This window comes from Stereum hirsutum, assembly GCF_000264905.1.
Source record: "Stereum hirsutum FP-91666 SS1 unplaced genomic scaffold STEHIscaffold_2, whole genome shotgun sequence".
Classification (NCBI taxonomy): domain Eukaryota; kingdom Fungi; phylum Basidiomycota; class Agaricomycetes; order Russulales; family Stereaceae; genus Stereum; species Stereum hirsutum.
This window is the reverse complement of record NW_006763132.1, coordinates 2,410,606-2,424,988: the sequence shown is the minus strand read 5'-3', so window position 1 is coordinate 2,424,988 and position 14,383 is coordinate 2,410,606. Positions and strand designations below refer to the sequence as shown.

Below are 14,383 nucleotides of genomic sequence, written 5' to 3'. Positions count from 1 at the left end.
TACTTCAGCTCGGCAGTAACATCGATACTCTGCAACTCTGCAGCACACTCCTCCCTGGCACGACACTTCTCGAGCCTCGAGCGTTTCACCCTCGCGCCACACGCAGCTCGTTTCTTCAAACATTCCCTCAGCTCGTTTCTTCAAACATTCCCTCAAGGTGCCCCACTGTGCTTGAGGCAGAGGAATTGGGGCCTTTGAAAGAAAGCCGTGAATGAGACAGAGGGTTCAGAGTTTGGCGAACAGCAGGTCCGACCGTAATGATTTCGTCTGTCTCGCATACCCCGCCTACTCCGTCGCGGGTCATGTCTGAGCCTCCATGGGCGTCCTTTTCCAAACTATGAGGAGAAGATTTTGGATCTACAATGCTAGTGGCTAGCTTCTCCGAGGCAGATGGTGGCAGAGTCTTGGGGTTTCAAGCCCTCGAGGATGAAGTGCATGTGCCCTTCACGCACGTAAAGCGTGTGTGGATTCTTGAATCCACCGAACGCCTCTCCCCATTGTTGCGTCGAGGCTCAAACGTTTAGTGTACGCTCCATCACCGGCATCTCCAAATCCCCCGGGCTGAGCGCACGCATCATGGCCGGAATGGCCGAGAAACAACCCGTTTGTTAGAGTGTGATCCATTGAAAGGTGACCTCCAACATGCATCTGTACCCACTTTGAAGCGGACTAGGACCCGATTCGACGTCCTCCTCGGGAGAAGTAGGAAGTCCAGAGTCGGACGGTGAAGTAGGGTGCGGAGAAGCTGAAGAACAGGGCTTGAACGGGCGAAGTGAGATGTGTGTCGTGACGATGGCCCGTGTAGGCCACGATTTGAAAGAACATCTCGAGGTAATCGTCGCCGGAGATCTCGCTGAACAACGAAAGCCGGAGCCTTGCGAATGGTGGGATGGACAGTTGGTTCAGCAGAGCAGCACCGCTCGTCACTGTACCCTTGAGCAATAATGATGAGCCCAGGTCAGGACACTGGCCACTTCGACTTCAACCAATATATCATTGTCCGCCCGACGACGTAGATGCATTCGTACATTGTTCATACTCCGAACGCCTTAGACGCCTGCGTATTCATCCTGAACCCTCGTCGCCTGTGATTCTATATAGCGGGAAAGGAATTGAGCGTCACGCCGCTATGTGACCTATCACGAAGGGAAGTGAAGCAGGACATACGCATGAGCGGACAGGATGTGGCAAATATTGACATCGATGTAGTAAGTCCCGCCATAGCGTTGCGAAGGTCCAATTCCTGGTCGACCTGATTCGGGGAGATCTCCTGGTCGACGCTAAACGTGCCAAGCGAAAGGAGCTCTTCAATAATCACTCGGGCGGCACTGGACCATATCATCTAGCGACGCAAGTGGATGGTATGTCCATGGTCAGTTTTGCTCCCGGCGGCTGATATGTTCGGTACAAGAACGGACATACCGCGATCAACGGATTGATGAATAGAAATTCATGAATCCTCGCTTCATCATTCGCTCTCACTATACACAGCGCAGCACCCAAACACTTTTCCTTCGAAGTTTGAACCTGGCTTACAAAAGTTCCATGTAATTGGATTATGGCGGCATGCGTGAGGCAGTGAACGAGGTGAAGAGAGCGAACGTGATCTAGCTCGGATGTCGCGACCAGAGGTACCAATGGCAGAAGTTGGGATTTGAAGTCTTCGATGCGTTGATCGAGGGACAGGAAGTCTGTATAAAATTTGTCGGCGCCCGTGGAATCTAGAGCCCGGCCGCAAGAAACAAGCTGTCAGAGACTGGTTTCAGCGCATTAGACATAAAGTTGAACAAATTACCAGGACTCCAAGATGTAGATAGTCTTGCGGCTCTTTCGAATAGAGCAGATGCCTTGCTTAGGAGAGCGAGAACAGACTGATTTTCCCATGGCCAACTCGTATTAAAACCGCCGAGGAAGATGCGTAACGTCCCGCTTGTACGAAGGTTCGGGTAGACGTGCCCCTAACTTGCGAGTTCAATATGTCGGTTCCACTCACACAGACAACAGAGTATGCTTACCGCCTCGTAACTCTCCATGTCCAACGGCCAAGGGGAATCAATCCGAGACCCTGCGAAATCGTCATCGGGCATGAAAGTGGGGCAACGCAGGACAACGGCCCAAGATCTATCCAGGGAGAACACCGTCCAGAAAGCGTTGAGTCGTTCCCCTATATATTCCTAGGAATTATTACAAAAGTCATACCAAGGAGTGCTCTTGGACACATACCTTCCTCAACTTGATCTAAAGGCTCAGACAGAGCCACGTTCACCGTCTCTAACATACCCGTCGTCCTGACGTGCATCGACCTGATCTTGTACAACCCACAACTAATCACCAATGATACTGCCGCATCGCATACCTGCCTCCCATCGAGCAACTGTCCCGTTGTGAACAAATACGTGGCAAACAGAACCTTTGCCTGTATAACTTGCAATACTTGGGGTGGCGTCAAGTCGGAAAGCTGACGACCGAGGAGTACTCGAATGCGAGATACCAAACCAGACTCTCGCTCAGAAAATTCGTTTCTGGAATGAATGCCAGAGAGAAAAGTGGCCCACAGCCGAATTGTAGAGAGAAGCAGAGGTACTGGACGATTGGGATTGGCTAGGTGAGCCGGTTGAGTGATGCCAGCATGAAAACGTGAAGTATGAAGGAACCAGCCAAATAGGCCCGCGTGGCGGAAGAAGATGTCCAGGCTAGATATAGAGCAATCGACATAGGTATTTCTTTTCCTTCAATATAATATCCATGCACTTACAGGTCTGGTTCGTCAACGAAAGCCTGATCAGTCTCAGGAGGGTGAGTGGCGCCAACTTCTTGGATGGGCTGGGTTCGCGAATCGAACGCAGTCAGCTGCGCAACACTCAAACCAGGAAGAGAGGACGAGCGCGAGGAACTGGATGATGTGGCCGGCTGGTAAGGATCGAAAAGCCCGATAGTCGAGCTCGGTACTCCATGGCCTTCAAGTTCTTCGATGCGAGCTTCGAGTGTGCTGATATGTTCCTCCAAAATTTGAGTCCTAGAGCGGCTCGGCCCAGTGGTGTACTGACAATCTTCGGGTGTGCCATCGCGGTTGCATTGACGACAAACAGGACGTGCGCCATCGCATTTCTGTCAAGAGGTATGAATAATAGCATATTGACCTCGGGAGTAAATGGCTACGGACCAGTTTACGGCGGCGACAACTCATGCATGCCTTTCCTCGCTGTAGAGTGGTAGCAGGACTGAAGGTGGAAGATGATGGAGCCGAATGGTCGTCAAAAGTCTGATCCATGAGCGCAATGTAGATCGGCAGGTTATTGAGTCTAACTAAGGTGGATCGTGAGGCAGATACTTGCTGTTTGATAAGGAAGAGAGCTGAGCACAATGACTTCGAACATATATACTCTCTCTGTATAACCTCAATCCAACCGCAATCCAGCACCGGCATCTACATATCCGGGATGTTGATACAGAAAGGTTGACTCCTAGTCACATCAAAGAGCAACACAGCCGTTCATGCAGTCCGAGACGAGGAGTGTCCCAAAATTTCTGACATCAACGCTCCCAAACCTGATAGTGAGTAGGCGTCTGAGAGATGGCCCATGGACACGCAAAACAGATCACAGTGGTTACAACGGTCTTCGGTGTTGGACGAATTTCGTTGACCGAGAGGGAGGGTCCTGTAGGCCATAGCTCAGATGTTGGTGAAGCTTTAGGACTTCAGAAGTTCTGCTAGCATTGAACATATGGTTCGGAGACAGAGACGCTAGAGGACCGCACAGGACAGAGACGAGACATGGTGGCTGAAAAACAAGTTCGAATTGAATTGGTTTAGGAGAGGAGTTTGCGTTCGGCCGAGAACCTGGCCGTCCCCGGATCGGAGGTCGCTGTCCACGTGGCTCCCGAAGCCAGGCGGGCGGCGCAGTTGCTGTGCCCATCGCTTCAGCTTTCACTTTCACTTGCCAACACTCTTGCTCAGCTTACCTACCAGCTTTCTTGGACATTGATGGACTCGCTACCACAACCCTTACTACGTGCTTTGGATCATGTCAGATTTGAGGCCACCAATGTGCTCTCTATGTTTACCAGCTGTTGTACTTCTCAGGCGAAACTCAAGATTAATGGACGAACGTGTCAGTGTTCACTCGCTTAGTTCGCACTAAGTGTCCTCGCTCACATTCTGTACGACGGTGCATACCTATGATAAAATAACCCCCCACAAAGTCAAGATTGTCAAAATACTAGGAGAAGGAGGATTCTCTTTTGTCTACCTGGCGCAGGATGAGCAGAGCGAGGTACGCGACCGTTAACACTTGTGACTTGTTACCTGGTCCGATGTTATCTCGTGTAGCGACAATTTGCTTTGAAGAAGATTCGCTGTCCTACAGGCTCTGAAGGAGTGAAAGAAGCTATGCGTGAAGTGGAGGCATACCGACGGTTCAAGTGCGTACACACCATCGGCCTCCATACCCGAAGCTTTGTATTCACCGGACGACCCCTATTTCCCTTTAGGCACCCAAATATCATCCGTATTTTGGTGGGTAGTAGATTCACTAGCGTTCCAAGCGCATTTTCATGATTAATGTGTGTCGGTCAAAGGATTCCGCAGTACTGCAAGACCCGGAGGGCGATGGACAAATCGTATACCTATTCTTACCCCTGTACAAGGTGTGTGTTGAATTCTTAATGACATTCCATCTTCCTTATCGTCTCCGCCTACTCTACTTCTTCACAGCGTGGTAATCTTCAAGACGCCATTAACAACAACCTTCAAACATCCTCCCACTTCCCAGAACGTCAAATGCTCCGCCTCTTCAAAGGCACATGTGAAGCCGTCCGTGCAATGCACACCTACTGCGTCTCCTCTTCTTCCTCAAACTCCTCAGCACACCCACGCCCACCATCAAGGGGCAAATCACACTCACCAGGCCATGATGACGATGACGATGACCACGACGGAATGCTGCCACATCCAGAGGGAGATGCAGAGGGCGGGTATTCTTATGGTGGTCCTAGTGCTCCTAGCTCTACGAGAGGAGCCAGAGGGGAACCCCGAGCTAGAGGCGAGGATAGGGATGGAGCAAATGTCCCGTTAGTGTCGCGGGAGAGGCAAGAGGACGGTGATGTTGTGTTCGATGGAGATGAGGAGATTCAACATGGAGAGGTCGGCACAGGAGAGCTTGTGCCATACGCACATCGAGATTTGAAGCCTGGGTAATTGCGCCGTGCCGCGCCGAGTCAAAATCGTTCATTGCTTAAACTTTTATCGTTTTAGGAACGTGATGCTCGCCGATGACGGAGTGACACCAATCCTTATGGACTTCGGTAGCTGCATGAAGGCCAGAATACCCATCGAGAATAGGTCACAAGCTCTTCTACAACAAGTATGATTATTCCTCTTGGTTTCTCTCTCCGGAACATTCTCCCCGTTCTGATCGTGTGCCACAGGACATTGCAGCAGAGCACAGCACAATGGCATATCGTGCTCCCGAACTCTTCGACGTTAAAACCGGCCTCACTCTCGACGAGAAAGTCGACATCTGGGTCCGTCATCCCTATCCGCGTCCTATTCTTACTCTGACCTCGCTATGCCCATATCATTCACAGTCGTTGGGTTGTGTCCTTTTTGCACTGGCCTATTCTCACTCCCCTTTCGAAAACATGCAAACTACTGAACAGGGCGGCTCAATTGCCATGGCCGTCTTGAATGCGCAGTACAAACATCCGTCGTCTGGTTACTCAGCTGGGTTCAAGGCGTTAGTCGACAGTATGTTGAAGGTCAACCCTACGGAGAGACCTGACATCAATCAGGTGCGTGCCACATTCTCTAGAGGGTATACCACTAGGTGCGAGTGCTGAGGACATTTGATATGACTTCTTGTCTGCAGGTGTTAGATGCAACAAACCGTTTATTGTAAAGCTGACCGTTTTGTCTTCCGCCGTCTGCAGTCGATATTCCGGTGATATGGTACCATTTGATTCGAGGCCATGGACTTCTGCTTAGACTCGTTAGCTGACTCTGTGTGCTATCTTCAAAGTTGGCTCAATGTTATCTTTATTTGCTTTTGGAACATGCTACGCTATGTCTTCAGATTACGTCGCCCTGCTCAACTAGAGATCTATCTGCCAAGCAGGTGAACCATGAACATTGCAGAGGCCAATGTATCTATGTCTCTCAGAATGCTCAAACCAGTCGCATCGGTGTCGAGAGCCTTCGACTTGCTGTTGCACCAGATCGGGCCAGCCATGCCATCCATATGTTGCTGTTATTTTCTGAATTCTCAATGTTGTTACATGCGTTCCATGGCTTCCTCGTCTTCGGAGTGTCGGAGTGGGGCGCACTCATTCCAGGCCTGCGAGGTAAATCACACAAACAAATTATCCAAAAAAGGTACTCCTGTCATTTCGGCGGGCTCATCAATCTAATATAATATTCACAGCGTCGAATTCTTGTGGGTCAATTACCCTTATTTGGCTTTTACTTAACGCTCAATAGAGTCTTGGTGTCACTGCCGGCCGCATGCGTCTCCCTCGGAACGGACATGAGTGGATGGGATGGTAGTGTGACTGAACGTCGGATCGGCCTCGTCCTACGTCTTCTGCTACGTGAGTCCATTAAGTGAAAAAATGACTACTGACAGCCCAGTACTATACGGTGTAGCTTCTAAATTACCCAATGGGCCGTGATGGACACAGATGATGTCGAGTCTTCTTGACCCACTCACAACGTGGTTCGCGGTAGGTATACCACTGGATGCCGGGTATAAAAGAGACACGCGTCCTTCAGATTTAGTATCAACATCTCCTAGTAATCTTCGCTACTACAGACCCATCTATACACACAGTACACTCAACCAGCAATGACTACCGCTACCGTCACTATTGGTGCCACCGCAGCTAGTAATGTTTACAAGATTGGTGTATGTCCAGTTTCGCTGCTGCCGCCAAGTTTTCAATCTCCGGCCATAACGATGTAGCTGATGACTTCTGGCTTTTGTGGGAAATAGCATGGCCTTATGCTGATGACGTTCGTGTCTCCCGCACCCTCCTCCTCTACGTTACTGATATCAGCCGTGGCTCCACAGATGGGTCCCTACCCCTGTTCCAGACGAACAGTGTTTCGAGGCTATGAAGGCTGGCATGGACAAATTACCTCCTGGGGTCAAGATGGTCCTCAACAGTGGTTAGTATAGCTATAGGCCTTTTCCCCTCGGGTCAATGAACAATACTGACCGTTAGACACTGAACTTGTTGATTTGTTCTATAGCGGAATTCTACGGTTTCAACCCTCCCGAGGCTAACCTGGAGCTCATCGCTCGTTTCTTCGAGAAATATCCCGAGTACGCTGAAAAGGCGTTTCTGGTCGTCAAGGTGTGTCATCACTCTTCTTTAGCTAACCATCTATATCTTATGATATGAATCGAATTAACAAATTCTCGACATATTCCAGGGAGGAGTGCAGGTAGTTGGTGGTAGGCCTTCTGTGAACTTGACGTACGTTTCTATCCCCCTTTCGTCTTTCCTGTCAACCACGTCTGTTTAAAACATTACATCTTCCCTTCTCACCAACTCAAACGCCATTTTTCAGTGCAGATGGCCTGCGCACCTCTGCCGAGAACATTGTTGCGAAGCTTCGCGGCACGCATGTCGTCGATGTCTTCGAGCCTGCGAGGATGTCGCAATCGGAGTTTCCCCTTGAAGATGTGATGCGCGCCTTGAAGACACTAAAGGAGGAGGGCATGTTCAAGAATGTAGGGTTGTCAGAAGTTGGGGCCGAGACGATCAGAAGAGCAAGCAAGGTCAGTGAACTCAGGCAATATATTGAGTGTATTGGCGAGACATTCTAACGACGGGGTATGTAGATTGTTCCGATTGCGACATGCGAGATCGAAGTTAGTTTGTGGAGCTATGAAGAGGAGACCAAGCGTGGTACGTTTGACATGCGCTAATTTAACCAGTCTTTGCCTCTTAGTACTGAGACATTTCTCTGCTGCAGTCATAGCCGCTTGTAGGGAGAACAACGTCGCCATTCTTGCTTACTCGCCTCTCGGCAGGGGTTTCTTATCCGGCAAGTACACGAAGCCTGAAGATCTCGAGGGTGAGAAAAGTTAACTATATATGTGTACGCGATATCACGGATTGTTAATTTATACATTCTTGTTTGATATAGATGGAGACTTTCGAAAGCGCTTTTCCCGCTTCACCAATGAGGTACAACTTGTTCTCTCTTCCGGGCTATATCCGGTTTCTGTCTGTCGAATTATGGCTAATATACGCGTATCTGATACTCATAATCAATAGGCGATGAAGAATAATGCCGCAGTCGTCGACGCGCTCAAAGCCCTGGCGACCAAGAAAGGCTGTACGCCTGCTCAACTTTGTATCGCCTGGGTTTCCTCTCTCGGCCAGCATATCATTCCTATTCCAGGTTCTTCGTACGTCTTCCCTCCCTTTCTTCACACCCCTACTGTTTATATCCCGGTGTATCCAACTGTCGTCACCCCTGTCCGTTTGGACTCGTTTCAGTGGGTTTTATGCTAACGACGTTTTATTACTTGATGGATGCAGGAAAGCGGAACGTACTCTTGAAAACGTCGCCGCTGGTAACACAGTCCTCACCGCAGCCGAGTTGAAGGAAATTGACAATATTTTGGAAAAGTATCCGGTGCAAGGGGGGAGAGCCGTCGACGGTATGTCGGAGGCACTGCACCTCTGGGGCTGAGATTTGAGTAGAGAAAGTCGCCGGGCGTTGGCATGTAATTTATACTGTGGATATGCAGGATGCAAGTGCATTGTGATGTTTCGTGATGTTTCGGGACAGTCGAGCTCAATACATTTCATTGTTAATAGCCTTTGTTGCCAGCAACTGCTTGCGCTATGAACGCCACGGCGAACGGTTCTGCGTCGGGTACGAACCATCTCGGAGGAGTCGGGTGACACCGGAATACGCCACATATCGCGTATCCAAGATGGGCCACAGCGTTTGATGTTGAACCATTTTCATGAACATGAAGCGAAATTTGGTTTGTTGTTTACTGCCAGAAGGATTCATACGTCCATTTCATCCGTTTGAGAGAATCGGGGTTGAAGTACCAGCGCCGCTAACTAATAACGACCGGGAGAAAAACCCTCGAGCGATGCATGTTGCCCCTTCCACATATAGCGACTCCTACTTCGGTGGAAGTATGATCATAGTCGAACTTGAGACTGAGACTGGACTTCAATCATCATTCGCAGACCAATCGCGCGGATGTGTCGGTCGCGATAACCTCCCCGCGAGCTCTGTGAATTGAATAGTGATGAAGACGAAGCGTCTACTCAAAAATCTGCAAAACAGGGGTCTTCTTCTCCCTCTTCTCAGATTTCTTGTTCGCCTTAGGCTTTGCCTTCTTCTTCGACCCATCCTTCTTCTCCTCGCTTACCGCCTTCGCTGCTGCCTCCTCCGCCTCATCGAAGTATCGCTTCGTGCGCTTCTTGGTCGGTGGTTCCGCGTCCTCTAGACCCGCACCTGTCAGCTTTTTCTTTGAAAGCTGTTTGACCTGAGATGCAGATTGCGGTTTCGGTTTTGGACCCGAGAGGCTTTTAGATGTTGGCTTCTTCTCCTTTGGAGGCTTTGACGACTTGGACTTGCCGTCCGACTTCGTCGTTTTAGGCGGAGATGTAGAGGCAGACAGCGACGCTGTTGATTTCGCTGGTGATGAGGGAGGGTTAGTAGTGGGGTCGGATCCTTTGCTAGCGGATTTGGGTGTGGGTGCGGATGCGGATGGGGAAGCGTTGTCAGGTCCGGGTTGTTCGGTTTCCTTCTTGGCTTTTTTGCGCTCGATGCCTTTCGCTTTGGCCTCTTTGGCCTTTTCGCGTTTGATTTTGATCTTCTCCTGTTTTTCTCGCTGTGAGGACAGAAGCAATATTATTAGTCGTAATTCGCGAGGTTACATCTGGTGAGGTGTAACGAAAGATATGTGGCGCAAGGGTTGTGTGGCGCGTGGAGAACTGGATAGAGCAACTTGCAAGGCTAACTCGGCATATAGATGGAAGGAAAGCATGGGAGGAGATTTGAGACATGATTGCGACTAGAAAGGAGACGCACTCGTTTTTGTGCACGTTTGGATTCCCCTGCGACTGGGAGGGAAGGTGCTTGAGGTGGCGCCACATCTGCGATGAGCTTGAGCAGAACGGAGACATCGTCTTCTGGGTCGCCAGTCATGGCCAGAGCTCTGAACTTTTTGAAGCGTCGTGAATGGCCCTGTATTTGTTTAGACGACAATGGGAGGAGGGACACAAGGTGGAAATTAGTACGCAGTCTTGGCGATTGCGGGTATGTACAAGCAAAACGCGAAAGGAAATGAATGCAGCGAAGAGTAGGATGAAGAGAAGGAGAGACATACATTGGATGCCATATGAACTTCTATCATTTTTGCATTCTTCAGCAATTTACCAGGACATACAACGCAAGTCCGGATTTCGGGATCGAGGGAGACGACATGGAGGGGATTTTGTAGGGCAGCAGATATTGACATTGTGGGCTCTTCATCCTCCTCAGATTCTCCCTCCTCTTCTTCCTGTTCCTCTTCTTCACCGTCGTCTTCCTCGCCCTCCCCGTCGAGTTCACCATCGTCTCCTTCCGTGCCCTCTTCCAGTTCAGAACCTGGTCCTCCCTCGTCCTCTACACCTCTCTTTCTCTTCTGCCCTTTGAGCTTCGGTACCTGTTCGCCCTCTCCGGATCCTTCAGAATCCGAATCAGAGTTGTCGTCAGAGTTCGAGTCCGATTCCGAAGAGTCTGTGTCCTGCATTCCCATGACCTCCTTCATTTCTTCAGTCAGACCAAGATCCTCTTCTTCTTCCTTACGCTTCTGGCGGCGTGTGACTCGTTTAAACATGATATAGAGCACAGATCTTCGAGAGCCAGATCTCGAGTGTATATGAGCTGAGAGGACCTAGGAGTATGGAGGAGAAATAATGAGAGAACCAGGAAGGTACTTGTGGGCCACGTGGGGTGATCGACGTCCTCCGCGACAAATTTCTGTGTGGCGCGCCTCAAAGTCAAACGCGTCTTGCCTCGTCTTGCTCGCGTCTTCCCAGGTCTTCCCGTCGTCGTCGCGTCCGTCGTCTGCATGCATCGCGTCTCATGTCCTGCAGGACCCTCTACACTATTCGTTCTCGCTAATGGTCTCAAATGCAGTGACTCTTCTCTAGTCTCTTCCCCCTTCGCACCCTTAGGTGCCGTACGTTCACGCTCAGGTGGCCCATCTCCGTCCCAACGTCGTAAAACGCAGGAGTACAAAGCTCGACAACAGAAAGGGGAGTGGTACTCCGGCCAAGAACATAAGACTGTGATCTCCGAGACTCAGAAGATCATCAATAGGTATTCTAAACGGGCAGGCGATGGCCCCCAGAAATGGACACACGAGAAGGGTGCGAGGACGGAGGAGTTGAGGTTGGTGAACAAGTTGTTTGATGCGACAACTCTGCCTTGGACGGCTCCTTTAGCGGAACAACTCAACCAACCGGGGGATACGGGGATGGGCGTCATGGAGGATGAGGAACGCAACGACTTGCCTCCCGGTGTGGGACACGGTTCCCTCGTACAGATTTGCACGTGCGTTCTGTTCAGCACCGTCTTTTTACAACAACTAACGTTTCATTGTTGTTGATCTGGTAGGAGTGCAATGTTTGATTTTGGTATTGTCTTATATGACGGCCACTCAGAGCACGGATATAACGTCTACTCCCTCTCCGAGCGAGGCGATCTCCGCAAACATACCCCAAACGACATCATGGGCGCTATCCCGAACGTCTTCGACAAGGACCTCGTCTCCCGGTGCGGCAGAGATGATGTACCAGTCGAAAGCCGGCACATTATGGCTCGGATCGTCATCCTGCGTCGGCTCCGGGAAATTCGCAAAGAAACGGAGGACATATTCAACGGTCTCGCTCTTCCTTTCTCCACGCTTTACTCCTGCGTTTGCCACTCCGACCCCGACAAATGGACGGACATCACGGTCGACCAAGTCGCCGACATCGTACTTCCTAACCATCGAAACCTCAAGCCGTGGCGACATGCTCTGACGATGCTCTGCGTACAAGAACATATGATCCGGCGCTCGAGCGAGTATGTCATGGTTCGGACTTCGTTCTACGAGAGGAAAATGGTCCACGTCCGGCCTAAATCACACGTCGAGCGACTACAGAACGTTCACCAGATGATGACGAAACGAACTACGGATCCCAGGCTACGAGCGTTCACGGAGAAGGCGCGCCGTCTCATTCAGAAGAACAGAGCTATCCAAGCTGCATCCAAGGACGAACCGCCATCGCGTATCTTGTCGGAGGAGGATTCGTTCACGGAGGACGACCGTATGATCATCCGATTCTTGATGGAGTCGATGCACCTTATGCGTGGGACTCAGGTTGATCCATACCAGTCCCTCGTCTGTGCTATCGTCAAGGGTATCGACGGAATGTATGAAGGCGACGTCAATAACGAGCAGGTGCACCAGGTTCTGGTGGAGCTGGGCATATACGCACCGTGGCAGGACTATGTATCCAATCGTATAGAGCTCGACTTGGACCAGGAGAGCGAAGAGGAGTCTCCACGCGTCAAGGAGACGGCAGAGCTCTTGCAACGCGGAATGCTTGCCCGACCTACGCAGACGTCTAACTCTGCGCTCTTGGGACCGGAAGATTTGTATCCCTCGGACCGCATGGCGAGCATTCGACACGATTTCGGAGACCTTCCTGCGTATGTCATTGACGATCATGGAGCAGAAGAGCTCGACGACGCGGTCTCTGTCGAGACTATACCCGAAGAGCCACAGAATCTCTGGATCCACACGCACATCGCCGACCCTACGTATCTCTTGCCGCCTACGCATCGCGTCGCACAGGAAGCCAGCCGTTTCGGCGAAACGCTATATTTCGTACATCGTACATGGCCCATGTTACCCCGCGCTCTCGTCGACCAGTCGCTCTCGATAGGCGATATGGCCGCACAGGGCAAGCCCGAACTGACGCTGACCTTCAGCACGAAGATCGACGAGAACGGCGAGATCGTGGACTACAAGGTTCGCTCTGGACTGCTTCGAAACGTCCGCGTCCTCAGGTACGACGACGTGGACAAGACGATTGGATTGCCCACTGTGCGAACGGGGATATCGTACCCGTTAGGACGTACGCACACCCCCATCAAGGAACCCATTACAGTCGACTTTTCCGCTCAGGACCACGAGAATTTCCGCCTCCTGCGCCTCTTCGTCCGACGCATGCAAGATCGTATCCAGCGACTCCCCATCGCTATGTTCACGACACCCCGAGCCTCGCTCTATGTCACTCCCAAACCACTAGCCCCAAGTAACCTCACGGTCAAGCACTCGACGCCCTTCCGAGGGTTCCCGGACATCGCGTACGTGGTCGACAAGAACGCGATGGACGACCACCATGCGGGAAGTCGAGCTATCATCGCAGAGGCCGCGAAACTCGCTTGTCGAGTCGCGTCGCTCTATTGCCTGGACCGAGGGGTCCCTATGATTCGACGAGGATCTCCACGACCGCTGATGCTCTCAGATTCAGATTTCGAGAGAATGTTGAGCATGAGGGATGAGCACGGGTTCGTGATGTTCTGGGAGGCGGCGAGCCTTCACGCCAAGATTGGAGCTGCGACGACCGGGTTGGAACCGATGGAGCATTGGGCGATGGGTATTCCGGGGAACGAGGGCTACGTTCGAGTCACATCGCCACTCCGGCGATATCAAGACTTGCTGGCACATTGGCAGATCAAGGAGTCTCTCTTGAACGACGCGGGCCACGGGACAGGCTCCGGCAAGCCTATTCTCTCCGCGCAGGACCTGCTTTATTATATGGAGAGCACCCGGTACAACGAAATGAACAGGAGGCGTTTGTTCTCCCAACATGCCACTTATTGGAGCCTTATGACCATCAAGCGCTGGTTTGCGGAGCAGCCTGAAGGACTGAACGCGTTGGGTGTGTTGGAGGCGAGACCTTTGGCGATTCCGAAAACTGATAGGTTGACAGCTGAGAAGCAGCAGCTGGTCAGCATTCCGAGCTTGGGCATCCAGGCGTTTCTGGTGGAGAAGGGGCCCTTGAATACGGTCCTTGGGGCCCCGTTGAACGTCAAGGTGGACCGTGTCCTTGTGGGTTCGGCGTCGAGAATGATGGTGACGTTGGCTTAGACTGAGGGTGCACATTCGTATTGTAGCTATAGGATATTTTTATTTAGTTTTTGAATAATTCATGCTCCCACATCCCAGGTCAGGTCACTGTGTGCATCGTGCTCGCATTGTGTGTCAGTACTGTGTCCAGGTCAGCCTCGAGTGTGGTAGCTGAATCCGCAGGGTGGCGATTGGGTCGACCAAGGCGCCGGCTTGAGCCGGACTTGGCTCGAATCGTG

General features: G+C 51.3%; 5 protein-coding genes across 5 annotated transcripts; 3 read left to right on the top strand and 2 right to left on the bottom strand.

Moving 5' to 3' along the window:
- Positions 1-1,049: 1,049 nt before the first annotated feature.
- STEHIDRAFT_128242 (uncharacterized protein) lies at positions 1,050-3,271 on the bottom strand (the record flags this gene model as incomplete). Its single annotated transcript, XM_007300005.1, has 8 exons — positions 1,050-1,093; positions 1,168-1,342; positions 1,423-1,721; positions 1,796-1,958; positions 2,016-2,164; positions 2,224-2,693; positions 2,756-3,108; positions 3,164-3,271. The coding sequence occupies 8 exons, from the start codon at positions 3,269-3,271 to the stop codon at positions 1,050-1,052; spliced, it is 1,761 nt and encodes a 586-aa protein (XP_007300067.1).
- Positions 3,272-3,968: 697 nt separating this feature from the next.
- STEHIDRAFT_118407 (Pkinase-domain-containing protein) lies at positions 3,969-6,048 on the top strand. The gene is made up of 10 exons (XM_007300004.1): positions 3,969-4,112; positions 4,204-4,274; positions 4,331-4,422; positions 4,492-4,516; positions 4,579-4,647; positions 4,715-5,193; positions 5,255-5,363; positions 5,428-5,523; positions 5,587-5,790; positions 5,868-6,048. Exons 1-10 carry the CDS (start codon positions 3,986-3,988, stop codon positions 5,895-5,897), a joined length of 1,302 nt encoding a protein of 433 aa, XP_007300066.1. The 5' UTR covers positions 3,969-3,985; the 3' UTR covers positions 5,898-6,048.
- Positions 6,049-6,810: 762 nt separating this feature from the next.
- Positions 6,811-8,839, top strand: STEHIDRAFT_118405 (aldo/keto reductase). Its single transcript, XM_007300003.1, has 11 exons — positions 6,811-6,899; positions 6,987-7,006; positions 7,065-7,162; positions 7,247-7,350; positions 7,430-7,473; positions 7,568-7,778; positions 7,842-7,908; positions 7,976-8,077; positions 8,150-8,190; positions 8,281-8,414; positions 8,548-8,839. Exons 1-11 carry the CDS (start codon positions 6,840-6,842, stop codon positions 8,699-8,701), a joined length of 1,035 nt encoding a protein of 344 aa, XP_007300065.1. The 5' UTR covers positions 6,811-6,839; the 3' UTR covers positions 8,702-8,839.
- A 293-nt stretch (positions 8,840-9,132) lies between these two features.
- STEHIDRAFT_165652 (uncharacterized protein) lies at positions 9,133-10,884 on the bottom strand. The gene is made up of 3 exons (XM_007300002.1): positions 10,365-10,884; positions 10,067-10,222; positions 9,133-9,866 (listed from the first exon to the last, which is right to left on the bottom strand). The coding sequence occupies exons 1-3, from the start codon at positions 10,854-10,856 to the stop codon at positions 9,294-9,296; spliced, it is 1,221 nt and encodes a 406-aa protein (XP_007300064.1). The 5' UTR covers positions 10,857-10,884; the 3' UTR covers positions 9,133-9,293.
- Positions 10,885-11,072: 188 nt separating this feature from the next.
- On the top strand, positions 11,073-14,240 carry STEHIDRAFT_144651 (RNB-domain-containing protein). The gene is made up of 2 exons (XM_007300001.1): positions 11,073-11,575; positions 11,639-14,240. Exons 1-2 carry the CDS (start codon positions 11,091-11,093, stop codon positions 14,163-14,165), a joined length of 3,012 nt encoding a protein of 1,003 aa, XP_007300063.1. The 5' UTR covers positions 11,073-11,090; the 3' UTR covers positions 14,166-14,240.
- Positions 14,241-14,383: the final 143 nt, after the last annotated feature.

What these genes read in the sequence shown, in the direction of transcription:
- STEHIDRAFT_118407 (XM_007300004.1), top strand. Translation starts at nt 3,986, where the DNA reads ATGGACTCGCTACCACAACCCTTACTACGTGCTTTGGATCATGTCAGA. An exon ending in CATCGAGATTTGAAGCCTGG is followed by an intron (nt 5,194 to 5,254) that starts GTAATTGCGCCG and finishes TTATCGTTTTAG; the next exon opens with GAACGTGATGCTCGCCGATG. An exon ending in AGAGACCTGACATCAATCAG is followed by an intron (nt 5,791 to 5,867) that starts GTGCGTGCCACA and finishes TCTTGTCTGCAG; the next exon opens with GTGTTAGATGCAACAAACCG.
- STEHIDRAFT_118405 (XM_007300003.1), top strand. Translation starts at nt 6,840, where the DNA reads ATGACTACCGCTACCGTCACTATTGGTGCCACCGCAGCTAGTAATGTT. An exon ending in CAAGATGGTCCTCAACAGTG is followed by an intron (nt 7,163 to 7,246) that starts GTTAGTATAGCT and finishes TTTGTTCTATAG; the next exon opens with CGGAATTCTACGGTTTCAAC. An exon ending in AGGCCTTCTGTGAACTTGAC is followed by an intron (nt 7,474 to 7,567) that starts GTACGTTTCTAT and finishes GCCATTTTTCAG; the next exon opens with TGCAGATGGCCTGCGCACCT.
- STEHIDRAFT_165652 (XM_007300002.1), bottom strand. Translation starts at nt 10,856, where the DNA reads ATGTTTAAACGAGTCACACGCCGCCAGAAGCGTAAGGAAGAAGAAGAG. An exon ending in AAGTTCATATGGCATCCAAT is followed by an intron (nt 10,223 to 10,364) that starts GTATGTCTCTCC and finishes AAACAAATACAG; the next exon opens with GGCCATTCACGACGCTTCAA. An exon ending in CCAAACGTGCACAAAAACGA is followed by an intron (nt 9,867 to 10,066) that starts GTGCGTCTCCTT and finishes CTGTCCTCACAG; the next exon opens with CGAGAAAAACAGGAGAAGAT.
- STEHIDRAFT_144651 (XM_007300001.1), top strand. Translation starts at nt 11,091, where the DNA reads ATGCATCGCGTCTCATGTCCTGCAGGACCCTCTACACTATTCGTTCTC. An exon ending in TCCCTCGTACAGATTTGCAC is followed by an intron (nt 11,576 to 11,638) that starts GTGCGTTCTGTT and finishes TTGATCTGGTAG; the next exon opens with GAGTGCAATGTTTGATTTTG.